General features: G+C 35.7%; 1 protein-coding gene across 1 annotated transcript in view; it reads left to right on the plus strand.

Annotated features, from left to right (window-relative positions):
• The window catches only part of LOC135711311 (ATP-binding cassette sub-family G member 1), a 213,352-nt gene that overhangs the window by 39,521 nt on the left and 157,494 nt on the right, over window positions 1-16,337 (plus strand). The window contains exon 2 of the mRNA XM_065234102.1: window positions 137-658. Coding sequence (XP_065090174.1) covers window positions 604-658 — 55 coding nt within the window. The 5' untranslated portion in view covers window positions 137-603. The remainder of the gene's footprint in view (window positions 1-136; window positions 659-16,337) is intronic.

A 16,337-nucleotide genomic window follows, 5' to 3' on the forward strand; every position in this document is an offset into this window, starting at 1 on the left:
TTTTTTTTCAATGTCATTAGGGAGCGTAGGGAAGCCGTTAAAATCACGATGTACTTTAAAACAAACTGCTCTTTAATGACTGTAATAAGAAGTACTCATACAAAAAACTATATTTTTCCTTCAATTATCGTTTCAGTCTGCATCAACGGACAAGCACGCGTGCCTTGATGGAACTCTAATCTGTTTTAGATCGAAGGCCAACAATAATCTGCAGTAGGCAGCGAAGATCACGATCCACCACGATTGATAGTTAGTAACTGATTAGTTCCCATAATCAGCAGTAGTAATAAATACACCCGGGAAGGCGTAACGTCGATATTCGCCACCGTACGACTCTGAGGAGAAGAATCATGCAAACCTAACTGACGGCAATCAAAGGATTGTGGAAAGTGATTTAAATTGGTGCCTCCGGCCGAAGTAGTGATACATAGTTCCGCACTGATGCATTACAGGAAGTGTATCGTGATGTGCTAGGAATTTCCGCCGTGTTTCACCTGTTGTGCTGGGTAAATTTGCCAATAAAAAGTACCGTGCTGTTAAGCACGCTCCGGGGGTATTCTTGAAAGTGTAGATTTGAGCAGTATCAACACTACCATAGCAAAAATGATGGATATCACGTTCGAGAACATTCAGTACAACGTGTCGGTGGGAAAGAAAGGTAAGTTGTGCAAAACTTCATGTAAAACAGATTGATGCCCAAATCGTATTCTATTTTTAATTAGATATTGGTGATTGGTGATTTGAATTTTAGTGAATGTAAAGCAATAATTGCGAGATGGACCAACATATGGTCTTAACCTGCCGATAGAATGCTAGTATGATGCAATGCTTCACAAGCAGATAAATATATCAGTTAAAATGTTCCTAGAAAAGTTAAGACTTAACGGCGTTGAAGTCAATATTTCCTCGTTTTACGGTGAAGACATTTGAGTTACGTTAATTAGGGCTGGTTAGTGAATTGTGCAGTATTCAAATTCGAACCAACCATTTGAAACTAAACACCTTACTTTCAAATACCTGTTTGAAGCGTATAATTTTAGTGTCGAGTGTCGCAATGTGGTAAGTTCTTTTTTTTGCCAGCAGATTAATTACCTACGTTAGAAGTTTGAGGTCACGATGGTGTAGTTAAAATGGCCAACGCTATTAAAATCTTGCTGTTTTAATTTGCGGTTTTAATTTTTATTGTCCCTCGTTTCCCGTTCTTTTAGACACCATCTCATGAACGCATGCCCGTTTTTGCGAATATCATTTGACAGATCTTGTCTTAATCGTCAATACTGGTTTAACTCGTTTCCCATACGTTAAAATTACATTGTTTGGGATTTTTTGGGCAGCACAATGAACGCTTTCATTGTTTCATTGGTGCATGTCAAGAATACTACTATATTCCTGTCTATATAAATAATCTATTACCTCAAAATAATAATAGTGTGCTTTAAATATTTGCATAGACTGTTCACTATTTCAGTAATCAAAATAGTCATCTTTTACCGACATACCTTTCCTAAAGAATTCAATAAGTTGCTGCTTAATGGTTAGTCTCTTAACCATCCTTAATCTACAAAATTATTGAGACCAGTTATCTTAATTTTTTTTGCAATGAGGTGTTTCAGGGGTGCACATATCATATAAATCGCTAATTTTATACACATTTCGCTACTCTGCAGCGAACTCTCTTTTACTTCTTCATTGTCTATTACGTCTTAGCTGGAACTTCAAGCCTACTTTCAACGTAGGGGAAATGGATGTGCTACGCGCCTGCGGATTAATATAATCATCTAACTTTTTTAAAGCAGTAATCTGCCAGTAATCGCAAGTCAGTCCCATCTACATTTTTTATCAATTTTAAGTTAGCATCACTATTTAGTTTATCTTTCTTTGTTTTTTGAGATGTGCTATTGAAAAAAATGTGGTTTGTTCTAGAAAAATGAAAAACAACACCAAGCCAAATTATCCCACAGCAAAAAGTAACCGCAAGTCAGTCCCATTAGAAGAAAAAAAAAGGATTTCATTCAATAAACTATAAAACAACGTCACAGATATGTTTTTAGGATTGCTTCTATAGATTTAAAATTGTAAGACAACACATCGCATCATAAGATTTGTCTCAAGAAGGATTTTGTACACGTTCCCTAGGGTATCTAGAACATGTCCGGATGAGGCCAATATAGTTCTTACGATATTCAGTTTTACCGCCAATGGATATGGCTTTGAATTCTCATGTGATTTGAAGTATCGCTTGATAGATTTTGATTTAAAAAGGATTTACCACTTCCCCGGGAATACCCGGAACATGTCCGGGTGTGGCCAATATGGTACTGGTCACTTATCATGACTCTTATTGATCTTATTTTTGAATTCTCATGTGAATTGATTTATCGCATGGTGGGTTTGGCACGTTTGGCTCTGGTCTGATGAAGACCCATGCTCACCGAAATATGTTCCGGCCATTGCTTTGGAACCAACGGAACAAATCCAGAAACATACAATGCTGTGCTTAACTAATGCAGCATCGTCATGGAATTGTGACTGACTTGCGGTTATTTTTCTCATTGACGTTAAATGTAATCGCAAGTCAGTCCCACTGAGATTTTGTCCATAGAATAAAAATTTCACGAAATTTTATCCAATATTTAATGGTAAACATAGATGCATTCTATCACATTGTACGTTTATTTTTAAATTTACTCTCTAACATAAGTGTCGAATCAAAACACTTGTAAAATCTTTAAACGCTGTTTTCTCATTTCCATGATTTTACAGATGGGACTGACTTGCGATTATGGGCAAATGTATGCATATGAAAATTTCACCCAGCAGCCCACCTAGCAGTTGTGGATGATAAATCATTAAATTATGAATGAAAAAGTTTCTGAAAAATTGTTGTTCATATTACCCCGCTGATACGTTTTATACTATTTTGCCCTAATTAGAAATTAGTATTAATTCAGGATTTTCGGAATAAAATATACCAAACTAATGTTCTTGAAGCACTTTCACCACAAACGAAGTGACAGACGACTAACTGGCGAATAAATCAATTAAAATAATGTGGTTCGCTGTAATAGAATTTTCTTAGAAGCATGTGCCATCATCCACCAGATGGGATAGTATTTTTTTTTGGTTTTGCGCAAAGTTGATTTTGTGTACAATGATTCTTCGACAGTGTGCAAAGAGTGCATATCATTTTTCCATTTTTTTATGCATTTCAGTTTTGAGTAGAGTGAAAGAGAAAAACATTCTAATACATTTGGTGAAAATGCTAGTACAATCCAGTAGTAGTGTTGCCATGTGGTACAATCCAGTAGTAGTGGTGTTGTCATGTGGTACACTGAAAAATTGAAATACATAGCAGGTTAGTTACCAAAGTTTTCGAGCCGCTCCGTCTGTCACTTCGTTTGTGCTTTCACTTAATTAAGAGCTGTCTAAGCATATACTATATTTACGTTCGTACTTGTATGACAAGCACATTGATATTTTATTACTGGAAGCAGCAATGACTGTGAAACACTGCCGGGTTGTGCTGACAGAATGAAAATTTGCAAACGTGCTGACAGTTAAGCCCTCTAGTAAAAGTATGGCCGTCTGCCAAAAGTTGGGTCAATCGAACTCTCGCGTCACTTTTCAAAAGGTCAATGTAAACAAATCGAGTTAAGCGATACAAACTATTGCTCTTCTATCATTGTATGTGATCCAAAAACATCCATCCAAATTTACTTTCATTTATTTAAGATAATCATAGGTCAAAAATTGTCCAAAGTACAGTTTGAAATGATGGGTACATGATTGTTACTTCGGTCATTCGGACTGCCTAACATGATTGGTGCTCATTTTCCAAAAGCGGGGCCAATCTAAAGTTAGGTACTATACTCTGAAATCTGTGAAAGGGAATCTAGTATCATGTAGACAAAACGTCCAATGTAACACTCATTGATTATGTCATTGAGAAAAATCGTCCAATGTAACATGTCTGATGTACAACTCGACTTGTCAAAACGTCCTTTGTGGTTTTTTCTATGTTGTAGCATGAATTTCAAAGTAAAATTGTGATTTTATCGTTTCTTCTGAATTTTCAACGTTATTATACATTGACTACATTTAAAATAGTATTGCAAAATGTATTGTTTTTAAACAGTTAAAATAATAATCTGTCGAGCTTCAACTTCGATTTTCCAAAATGGTGGATATGTTACATTGGTCTATTTGAAAAGTGACACGAGAACTGTCTAAATGCGCTGCTCTTCTCAATTGGAAATGGGTTTTTTTCAGTTTTCTGGGTACAGTCGTCCATACTTTTACTAGAGGGCCTTACTTTACCGGTCGTTTTCATTCATTCGTCAAACAACCGTTCAACCAGACAACCAGACAGTCGTAAAATTTGAGCCAAGCAGGCGATTTTTTTTTTCATTTGGCGTAATATGTACAAGATCAAAATGGCGCTAACCTGATCATTCGGTTAAACTCATTATTTGTTCCAATTTCGAAATAAATTGCATTTCATTTTAACCTAGGTGCTCCAGCTACTACAGTAACTTACCAGCATTCATATAACATATCTATGTGTTTTTACATTGTTTTTGCTTTGGAAATTCAGTATTTTAAACAGGTTTTCTATACCTGCATGTGAGAATAACAATTGACATCATTTAACGTCTCAATATTTGAATTTCTATGTACCTCGGTAGTACCAACCGGTGGAAACTAACGATTTTAAATCGGCTCACTACTTGACTAGCCTATTGATCCCAAGCAAATCGATTAACATACCCCATTCTAGTCGTAATTCTAGTACTACACTATGTTTGTTTTGATACGCTATGAAAGTTTGACAGATAAAATGAGGGGTTAGTGGATTTTCCTATGTTTTGAGGGGTGCATCAATTAGCTTGGGACCGAAGATAGTACCAGAGCTGAGCCAAAAAGTTGAGCACGTTTCTTCGGGACCTACTAGTCTTAGAGTTACCTCTATGGTAGTACCAACAATCAATACGAAACTAACGATTTTAAAGTTTTAAATTCATTCAAGTTGGTTTTGTGTGCAATGATCTGGCAACCCGCGTTCTCGCTCGCGTTGACGAGGTGCTGTTTTCTCACTCATCGAAGGAAATTTTGATTAGAGTGAGAAAGTAAGGAACAGCCAGCGCGGGAACCGTGTGCGTAACTATAGGTGCGGCAGAAGGAATGTAGACAACTCTTTCGTTCTCACGGTGTTCTTACGCATGATCCAATGTTACGTCACACTAGATTATGCATAAGAACGTCGTGATAATGAAAGAGCTGACTTGTTTCCTTCTGCCTCACCAATCACATTGAGATGTTTCTTTTTTGATTCTGAGAAAAGTTGACCTGAGTAGCCACTTTGGGAAGCAATGTTTTAATATCATTCATAATGTAGAGGGATGGCGGTTTCGGTGAAACAGTGAGCAAAAAAAAAAAACGTTTGCTAGTATGGAAAACCGTGGCATACATAGTGGTCCCATTCTACTAGCGGTTGCAGAATATTTCCCTGCTGTGACGATCCGACAGGGAACGTTGATTACGTATTCCGGCCATGCTTTTGACAATGCAGTGCGGACCATTTATTGGTATCATGCTGCCCGGCATTCTTTGTTGCTTAGCAAACATGTTACTGTTATCCTTCCAGCGACCCTGGTGTGTCCCGATTGCTCGGAATGATTATTCTCTGCAATACTTTTCAATATCTAACAAGTGGTTTATAAACCAGTTTTGCAGTACATATAGAATTTCTGGAATGTTTGCGTTGTCCTATTTTTCCATAAATATTCCTTCTTTCATCAACATTTGTGGGCTTCGTGGTCCAGTGATTAGCAGCGTCACCCGTCGCTCACCAGGGTGTCCATTCAAATCCCATTTTTTAATTCCCGGTATTTTCCCGGTTATTTAAAAAAAAATCTACCTTAAACAAAAAAAGGCGTTCAAAATTAACCCTTAAAAGATAATGATATAATTTTGTCAGCAGAATTGCTTTACAATACGTCTACTTTGCGGGGCTGGTAATGGATATTTTATGCAATAGTTGTGGCTGTAGTGTCTAAAATAACGAAAAAGTGACCAAATAGTGAGATTAAAACAGACAAAAATGACCAATAGTGACATTTATTGATCGGAAAGAAATGAAAGATGTGGTTCCGATCTGTCGTTGAATGCGACCCACTTTGAGAAATATTATAAACTCACAAACCAGCATTTTTCAATAGGTTAATTTCTAACCTCTATTTCCTCACTCAGTACTCATTTTCCTGTCTCTATTTTTGGGAAACCAACCATTTAAGTTGAATTTAGATTCCGAACGTGAATTGGTTATGAATGAATTTCGGGATGTGAACAATCATTAGTTAATTAGGAAATCTTGAAATTGAGAAAAATTGAGGTGCAGAGAGAAAAGCTCAAAGTCTAGGACAAATTTGTCAATTTTAAGACAAGCAATTTTAAAGATCTCGAATATAGAAACTTCTGTAAAACTTCGAACGTAGACAAATTTTCATATCTCTGGAACCTAGATAACTGTTCTAGATCGTAGTCCAAGAAAAATTATCATTATTCTGGAACAAGACAAATTTTCTCACTTAGAAAGACAATATTTCACGCGTTTATGTTTTAAAATATTGATCTTGAAAATAGTTGTAAGATTCTGGTCATGCTTGGCATGCACAGTTGTACACACCAACTGCTCATTTGTTGATAACTTTTCACTCAGTTGTTGAAATTAGTTTTTTTTTTAGTAATTGATAGGTTTGGATTATCGTTAACTATAGATATGCAAGGAGTAGGTAAAGCTTAACATTTGAATCGACACCAATGAATTTTTACACTTAAAGTCCGAGATGTGCAGCGAGCATTTCTCACTTCAGTTGTACAACGCAAAAACAAATACAGTGTATTACTAGAAATAAAATCTACTTCTTTTTACGTATCTATAAGAAGCTTAAACTCAATTCTATCGACTGCTTCAAAAAGAACTATGTTTCGTCAACTGTGTGCAAAGTTGTTAGCAAATGAGCCAAAACTGCGTATGCCAAGCATGATTCTGGTAAACATTTTAGAGATATTGGACATTTTTGTTTAATGCTGGGACTTAGTAATTCGCGATCTCTATTACAAACAAATTAAGAGAACCTAGAATAATTTACAATATGTAAGATTGCAATTTCACAGTCCTAGAAAAATTTAAATGTTTCTAAAATATAGAAAAGAATTCATGATTAAGACATAGGATTTCTCTAAAATCTGAGCTTGAAAATTTGTACAAAATACAATTTGATGGACTAGGAAAAAAGCTTTTGAAAAAAGGTTCTACTACATAATTTTTCGATGTTTGGACAGATACTAAAGCTACCGGCCAGGTCTTCAGGTCTTTTAAAAATCTCTTACGCTTCGAAAGTTTCTTAGACCATTTTTCAACATCTTAGACTTGAAAAACTTTCAAAATGGCGAAGCAAAAAAGCCAAGCTATTGGAAACATAGTTTATTTTTTTCGTTACTTCAGAAAATTTGTGATATTTCGAAATCATAGACAAAGGAAAAAAAATACCAATTGTATAATCTATTTTTTTAAGTTAGCGGGCTTGAAACAAATACACTCTGGCCCGAGTCTGGCATTTCTATTCAAGAACCTGTTTTTTCGGTTATTTCCGGTTGTTAACCTAGTTTTCCCGGATTCATTGAAATAGATAAATATGATAAAATACCCCAAGTTAGATCACAAGCAATATCGCATGATAAAACCCAAATTCAATCAAAAAAATATCCAAAGATATCTAATGAAGAGTTATTTTCTAGAAATTTAGAAATTATCTACATACACGAAACGAAACTCAATTATTTTATTCATGTGTTTAACTTATACGTTTTTGCCAAAACATCAGCCTTATACATTTCAACCACATAGTTCCTATAAGAATTCATTAAAGGTATGTGTGACCGCTTATACATTTCATTTAACACATGATCTTCATTAGCTTTTTGCAAGGCGTCTGCTCATTAGTTGACTAATACATTTTGAGGGATTCCATCCAGAATGAGCTGAAAAAACCTGAAATCGTGCTCTACCATCTTCGATCTGGATGATACTTGGCACATATTTTCAGTATGATAGACCACGTATTTTCCGCAGGAGAGGAGACCCTATTGACTCAAGGGTAATTTTTGAAAAGGGCCTATGTGTTTTTGCACACATACTTTAAAAAAAATGTAGTTTGAAAACAGTTGGTTGTAGAAAAAAATTTACTCAGAAGGAGTTGTAGGAAACTAATAAGACTTTATAAAAAAAAATACACGGAATTTTTTTTCCGTTATTTACAAAAAAAAAAAATTAAAAATAAACCTCAAAATTCAAATAACAAAAAAAAAAAACTTATTTTTGATTTTTTTTTATATTTTTTTAATAAAAACTTGAATAGAAAGCAGAAGTTTTGAAAACAACTCCAGGATGGACAAACTTTTAATAAAAAAGTTTGTCTAAGAGCAACTTTTAAGGCATTTTTGAAACTTTCATTATTTACGGCAAAATGTTCAGTTTGATGTCAGTATATGAATGTAAAAATCATTTCAAACGATAGTGCTCATATCAATAAACTTCCTAAATATAACCGTTTTCGAGATATTTCAAATTAACTTTCAAAAAAATCATTTTTTTTTGTAGAAAATATGCCATTTTCATAAGTTAATCGTGATTCTCCATCAGCCTTGATAAGTTTAGCAAGATACACATATATTTACCTTCAATTTGTCTTTTGACGATTGAACAATCAGACAACCCGTTTAGAATTTACAGGGGAAATGAAAACACTATTATTTTAAATATAGAAACCAACACAAGTTAAGTTGCACTTATTTTCATTATCAGGCGTAGTTTCATCCTATTTAAGTTGTTAATATTGATGCACCTATCCATCTCATTATTTTAGGGACATTATAATGTCTTCCATGGTATTTTTCATGAAAAAAAGAGCTTCTCTGTTAGAGTAGCTTCAATACCAAAACAATATTTCTATCTTAATATCCAAATGGTACCTACGTTTGTATTTAAGCATGACCATCCTTTTGAAAACAGACATCACTAAAAACATCTTTTTGAATGAACAAGTATAATTTGAATATGGAATTCAAGAAGGTCGAGTGTTCCAAGCCGGTTCCTAATAAACGGTGTTCGTCAAAGCTTCGTAAATTATCCGAAAATTTGATTGAAAAACATAAGTTCCTAGAGTGGAAATTTAATTTGGATACATCTCTATCAATCTGTGATACGTGTCGCTTGAATTTGAATAGAATCGAACCATGTGCTGAAAATCTGGAACTAGAAGTGCAACCGTCAGTCATGGACCGCAGCCATCTACATCTCGACATAGCCTCGAAGAAATGCCATCAACTACGTCAATAACAACAGCATCATCTCAAGATAGTGGAGAGCAACAATTTTCCAGGATGCATAATATTGAGCTGGCATAGCTGGTATCAACGTATCGCCAATATCGACAAAAAAATTCCAGAATGTTAACTATCCCCGGAGAAAGTATATGGACATTACCAATGGCATTAAGAAACGCATCTTTGGTTTTCAAGCGGAAGAAGATGACCTGGAGCAACTTAAATTGAAAACTGCGGAACACAATGAGATGATCGGAAAACTGAAGGAGAGATTTGCTGATCCAGGTTCATCGAGCGACGATCAAATAAGGATTCTGACGATTTTGCCGAAATCTTGGTCATCGCAAACGGTAATGGACGAATTTGAAACAAATAAATGCATTGTATTGCAAGCTCGATGCTTGGCAAACGGGAAAGGAGTATTGGCCACCCCCAACGAAAGGTTAGGACACGGTTTGGATCCCGAAATTAAAAACGAGGTATTGCAGTTCTTCGAACGCGACCAGATAAGCAGAGCCACGCCAGGACTAAACGATTACGTTTCAGTGAAGAAGGAAGGTAAGAAGATTCATATTCAAAAGCGACTTTTAGTTTGTACATTGCGAGAAGCTTTTATTAAATTTCAAGAAGTTAGTAAAAATAGCATTGGATTTAGTTCATTTGCAGCACTTAAACCAAAGCATTGCAAATTACTTGGTAGTTCAGGTTCTCACAATATGTGTGTTTGTACCATCCATGAAAATATTAATTTAATGCTTCATTGTCTTAGAAAATATTCATTCGAAAAAGATTTCAACCATTATTTTGAAGAAATATTATGCAGCTCATCATTGTTACCTCCGCGAATGCGAACGTTGCCCAGGTCTCTCCGATTTTGAAAGAAGTTTTTCAGAAAAATTCGAGGAACAGGGTATGTCTGAAATATGTTTTGAACAATGGGTTTCAACTGATCGATGTAGTTTAGAGAAACTTGTAAAACCAGTAGATGGACTTGTTCCTTATTTTTGCGAAAAGTTGGAAAAACTGGTATCCCATGATTATATTAAAACTCAGCAGTCTAGTTTCTTGAGAAATACAAAAAATACTCTTAAAAATGGAGAAGTTGTCATAATTTGTGATTTTTCCGAAAATTATTCATTTGTTCTTCAAGATGCTGCCCAAAGTAGTTACTGGAATAATCAACAAGCTGCTATTCTTCCTTTTTACATTTATTATTCAGAATCAGGTAGAATTAAAAATTCATAACATATAAAAACATACCAATCAAAAGTTCATCAAATAAAAATATATTCAACGAAAAGGTTTATGTGCAAATTATTATTATTAAAGACGATCGAAAGTAATAAATGTAAGATGCAAATAAAAACGTATGTGTATTTCATTTATTTATCTTATTTATCTTATAAGTTTAAAACCAATCTTCCAATAGTCTATTGGTGCAAGGGTAAGTTGAAGGTAAGTACATGCATATCTTGCAAAACTTATCATATTTGATGGACAATCACGTATAACTTACGAAAAGGGCATATTTTCTACAAAAAATTGATTATGATGAAAGGAAATTTGAAATATCTTGAAAACGGTTACATTTAGGAAGTTTATCGATATAAGCACTATCGTTTGAAATGATTTTTATATTCATATACTGACATCAAACTGAACATTTTGCCGTAAATAATGAAAGTTTCAAAAATGCCTTAAAAGTTGCTCTTAGAAAAACTTTTTTATTAAAAGTTTCTCCATCCTGGAGTTGTTTTCAAAACTTCTGCTTTCTATTCAAGTTTTTATTAAAAAAATATAAAAAAAAAAAAATCAAAAATACGTTTTTTTTGTTATTTGAATTTTGAGGTATATTTTTAATTTTTTTTTGTAAAAAACGAAAAAAAAAATTTAGTGCATATTTTTTTTTATAAAGCCTAATTAGTTTCCTACAACTCCTTCTTAGTAAATTTTTTTCTACAACCAACTGTTTTCGAACTACATTTTTTTTAAAGTATGTGTGCAAAAACACATAGGCCCTTTTCAAAAATTACCCTTGAGTCAAAAGGGTCTCCTCTCCTGCGGAAAATACTTGGTCTATCATACTGAAAATATGTGCCAAGTATCATTCAGATCGAAGATAGTCAAGTTTGGTGACTGACCGATTTGGCGTGGAATTGGTCTTTTATGAATAATCAGAAACAGAAATTTGCCAAAAAGTATAAGGAGATTTCTATCCATGTAGGTAATACAGAGATTAAACATTTGTTCAGGCTACTTTCAAGAAATTCAACATTCAGGATTGAGCAAATAGCTTTCAAAATTCTAAGACTTCGAACAGCTGTTAAGATTTCATGCTTACAAAATAATTAAGATCCGAGTCTAGGAAAACTCTTCAAATTAGAAATTTGGAGTCATACGGCACTAGTTGAACGTCAGCTTGTTAACCGAGCTTGTGCTGCATAGGTAAAAAAGATTACTCAGTTGAAAACTTCATCGGCATGATGACTGGATGATAACTGGTACTTGTCGATGAAGATGATCTCGTCCAATTAACCAATTCGACAGGGACATCCACTCCGATACAAACGATAGCTCCACTACTCGCACTCGTGTCGGAAAATGTTTTACCTCTCCGGAACCGGTTCGAGTTGCCAAACGAAAACGCCGCACACAGCAGTAATTGGAAGTCGATCGATGTCGAAGTAATAGAAAAAAGATGAATAAGAATAGGCTGAGCAGTCGAGGCAGCAAAAGATAAAAACGTGACATCAAATCGTATGTCCCGATCGATTCGTATACAGAAGTTTCACTGCGCCGCCTGGTTGGAAAGGATTCCCCGCGACATGAGGGAGCGCCACTACGCGAAGCATGCCGGCCTTACCTATCGGGTTGATATCGATCCAGTGGTCGATCTGTACGACGAAACTACTGCCACGGCGATTGTAACCATGAAAGTGCACCGGCAAGTGACGATTTGCTGCGACAAATGCAACGTACCTAAGAAATCGTCTCTCGGATTAGTATTCCACCGGTTGGTTTTGCATGATAAAACACAACCAGTACTCGTACTGTCTGGTTCTGCAGAAGAAAAGAAGAAGCTGGAGCAGACAAAACTGATATCGCAACAAGCAGCTTGGGTGGATCCTTCCAGTTCCGCTACAGAGGAGCAAATGCATACCGACACCAAGTATGGCCGGGTTCTGTTTGTTGGCGTCCAACAACGATTTCTTCTCGATCGCGGATGACTCTGACTTTAGTTAAGCTGGGTTTAGATAGGGCAAGTCAATTGATCAAGTCAGTTGAATTCAACTGACTTGAACGCGAATTGAACGTGTAAGCCATGCCATTCAACTGACTTGATCAACTCACTTGAATTAAAAAAAGTTGAACCAGGCTCAACTTTTCAAGCCAATTGGCAAATCATAGTTGCCACTCGTGGAGAATAGACGAACTATGAAAGTGATGATGGTTTCAAAATTTTCCACGGACAGGTATACGAGTGCAATCTTAAAATGCTTTTATTTTGAAAACTGAGCATTGAATTTAAATCTGGTTGTTGCTACAGTTGTAGAAAAGCTGAAATCTATGCATACACCTAAAAATCTGAAAAGAAGTTATTTTTTTCTATATTATATATCTATTGAGTAGTCCTTAAGTTTTCTACTAACGTAGCACTAACCAGATTTAAATAAAATGCTCCATTTGCAAAATATAGGCATTTTAAGATTGAACTCGTATACCTCACCGTGTAAAATTTTGAAACCATCATCACTTTCATAGTTCATCTATTCTCCACGAGTGCCAACTTTGATTTGCCAATTGAATTCAACTGAGTTGATCATTTGACTTGCCTAGTCTAAACCCAGCATTAGAAGCACGGACTGAAGAATTCTGTAGCAACAATTGCAACAAGCGCGAGTAATTGACTGCTCAACATCGTTTAGTTGTAAGCAAATGTTAACCCTATGTGTTCAGCCTATGGTCTTTCATTATACAAAAGAAGTGCAGACGACATAATGACATGCTGTTTGACAACAGGCTCTCCCTTTCAATTTTCGTTAGAGAAAAAGAGATAACAGGTGGTACCCCCTACTTTAAGCTAGTACATATGAGTAGATAGTGTTGACATGAGGTACACTCGAAAATTTTAAATGTAAGTGCGTCAAATCAAATTTCGAGCCGCTCCGTCTGTCACTTCGTTTGTGGTAGTACTGGGAGGCAACTTAAAAATCATACTCAGAACTATGTTCTGAATCCTTTGAAGTGCTTTTTTCCTGGTAGTGCAACAACTAGACCATATTGGCACAGCATAAAGCATGGCCAGTCTTAACACTTGTTTAAATATTAAATGAAATTTATTCTTCAGGCAATGTTTGGATTTCCTGTTTATAAGAAGCTGCATTTTTTTATACAGGGTGTTTGGTTCCGGGTTTTACATATTTTCAGGGTAGATAGGGCTCCTAAAAGTATGAAAAAATCCCCATGAAACATAGGGTCGGAAATGACTGCTAAGTGAGTTAATCAACATTTTATTTTTTTTGTATTGCCAACTTTGGTTAGCTATATTTTTTTAATCTTAATGTGGTTTTCTGATTTCAACATACCAAATGAAAGATTAAAGTCTGGGACGTAACTAGAAGCTCGTCCACGCATGCCAACACTACCATCAGATAGGGGAAATTTTCCCCTGCCTGATAGTGGTTTAGCATGCGTAGATCGCCAAAAGGACGATCAAATGCTTAGTTTACAAAAGCTGATACGTCCCTTCGATAAAGTAATCGAGATTTCCTGCATTGTAGATAGAGTCGTCCCACTCGTGATGACGAGGAGATGTCCATCAGAAAAGAAAACGAGCTCGATGACAAGTAGGCCTTATATAGAGGTTTCGCCCATATTGATAATGATAGTAGACCGGATAGAAAGAGACCAACAATACTCGCGTCACTTTTAAATAGTTCCTATCTACATTGATTGATTCTCTTCATCGACTTTTTCTTTTGATCGCCATGGCCGCATTAAGATAGTTCCGGAAATTTTCGACACACATTTCTATAGAAGAAGCACACGGTAAAAAATACTATGTTCATGTAAAGTGATTTGCTGTTGAATTTGCACTACTTGCCAACCATTGCCATTTGATGTGCAAATCCCTTCCCGCATAAAAAATAACCATAAGAAGCGCTTAAGCACCAATTCGGGATAAAATCTCAACTTTATGTGGGATGGTCGTACCATCTATGACATCGTTAGCGTATGGTACCCGTTTATTAGGGTTGAAAGAGATCATATCGAAGCACGATGAAATCAACAACAAATCACTTCATTTTAGATTGACTTGCACATGGTTGTTGATGTGCTGTGCTTTGAACTCGAAATGTCAACCATACTGATATTAACAATCTATCATATTTAGTTTAAATAATTTATCTTTGGATTTAATTTTTGCTGAAAATGGCTTTAAATAAATATATAACCTTGTTCATACTACAAGCCTTGTAATATGTTATCCAGAATATGACCATATCATATTACTACCCAGATCACATGTTTCCAAGTGACATTGAAGAACATCGCAAGGCTTTTAGTAGAAGCAAAGCGAGACATTGAGCAATAAATTTGATAAGTTTGACACTGTTGTAATCGAAATTATCTGAATAATACACTATTATTGACTACAGCAACAATTTCGTATTACTCACGCACTAGAACGCAAATTATTTCGGGTGGAGATGGAGAATTATCGCTTCTCTGCCATGGCTTAACCTTTTTTTTTTTTTTTGTCTTTATTTTAGAGATTTTTAGCCTGAGGCTAGTTCATCTCTTATGGCTTAACTTAATTTCAGCGTCAACATTTCAAAGGGGCGTAATTGCTTTTGTAAACAATGGCTTTAGCGGTCGATTTCTCGCAAATAGACGGTTAACCTGCCAAATTAACGATGCTTGCTGGTAGCGGAAACATTTCTCTACCTGTTGGTATCATTAATTTTCAAGAGTGAACTTTTTTTTCGCGAGAAATCGAAGGATATAGCCATTGTTGACAAATACAATTACGCCCCATTGAAATGTTGGCACAGATTTGTTGTTGACTTGCCATCTTCGCGAGTAATGCTTGCCATGTGCGTTTTGACATTTTCTTCCAAAAGCAAACCTTATTAAATTCGATGGATAAAAACAGTCATGCAGTACATATTTTTCAACGACAAATCACTTTGTTTCAATTTTAAAATCAATGATAAATCACTTCGATTCGTAGTGCCGCATAACAGACTGAGTCAAGTGCAAGAGCATTTGGATTAGATGTGAAAACTTTGTACCGTGCAACAATCTAGCATCTCTCGATGAACATTTCAAATGGTCCTATCTGCTTTGATCGATTCTCTTCATTGACTTTCTCTTTTGATAACCACTGCTATGCAAACAGATTTCGCGCTAATTTTGCCACATAGTTTGATAAAGGAGCTTCTTATCTAGCGCCAAAACATGAAATACATCAGAGAATGGGTTTGCAACTGAGTTATTAACAAAAGAGAAAGTCGGTGAAGAGAATCGATTGGTCTATTCGAAAAGCTATACACTTCGACAGTGAGCATGCATAAGGGCCTATACGCGATGATTGATTCTCTTTGTCGATGTTCTCTTTCGTTCATAACTCGCTAGATTTAACGTTTATCGGTGCGTTTGCTGGTGCTTTTGATAGCCAATACAACTTGTTACTTCTTTGCATTGAACAAATTCTAGAAAATTGTTTCGGTTAGCTGTAGCAATGCAAAGAGAAAATCGATGAAGAGAATCGATCAACGCGTATTCGCCCTTATGCATGCTCACTGTCGACTTTTCCGCCCAGGCCCAATAATCGACGAACGGGAATGGTTGTTGCTGTCGGTCGATGAAGATCCACACATAAAGGGAGCGCCAATGCACTTTTCGTGCAACGTGAATGTATATAGTAAAGATGAGTAATCCGTTCA

Source organism: Ochlerotatus camptorhynchus, unplaced genomic scaffold, assembly GCF_037179485.1.
Source record: "Ochlerotatus camptorhynchus isolate MF236.1 unplaced genomic scaffold, CSIRO-AGI_Acam_v1.1 ptg000431l, whole genome shotgun sequence".
In the NCBI taxonomy this organism is placed as follows: Eukaryota; Metazoa; Arthropoda; class Insecta; order Diptera; family Culicidae; genus Ochlerotatus; species Ochlerotatus camptorhynchus.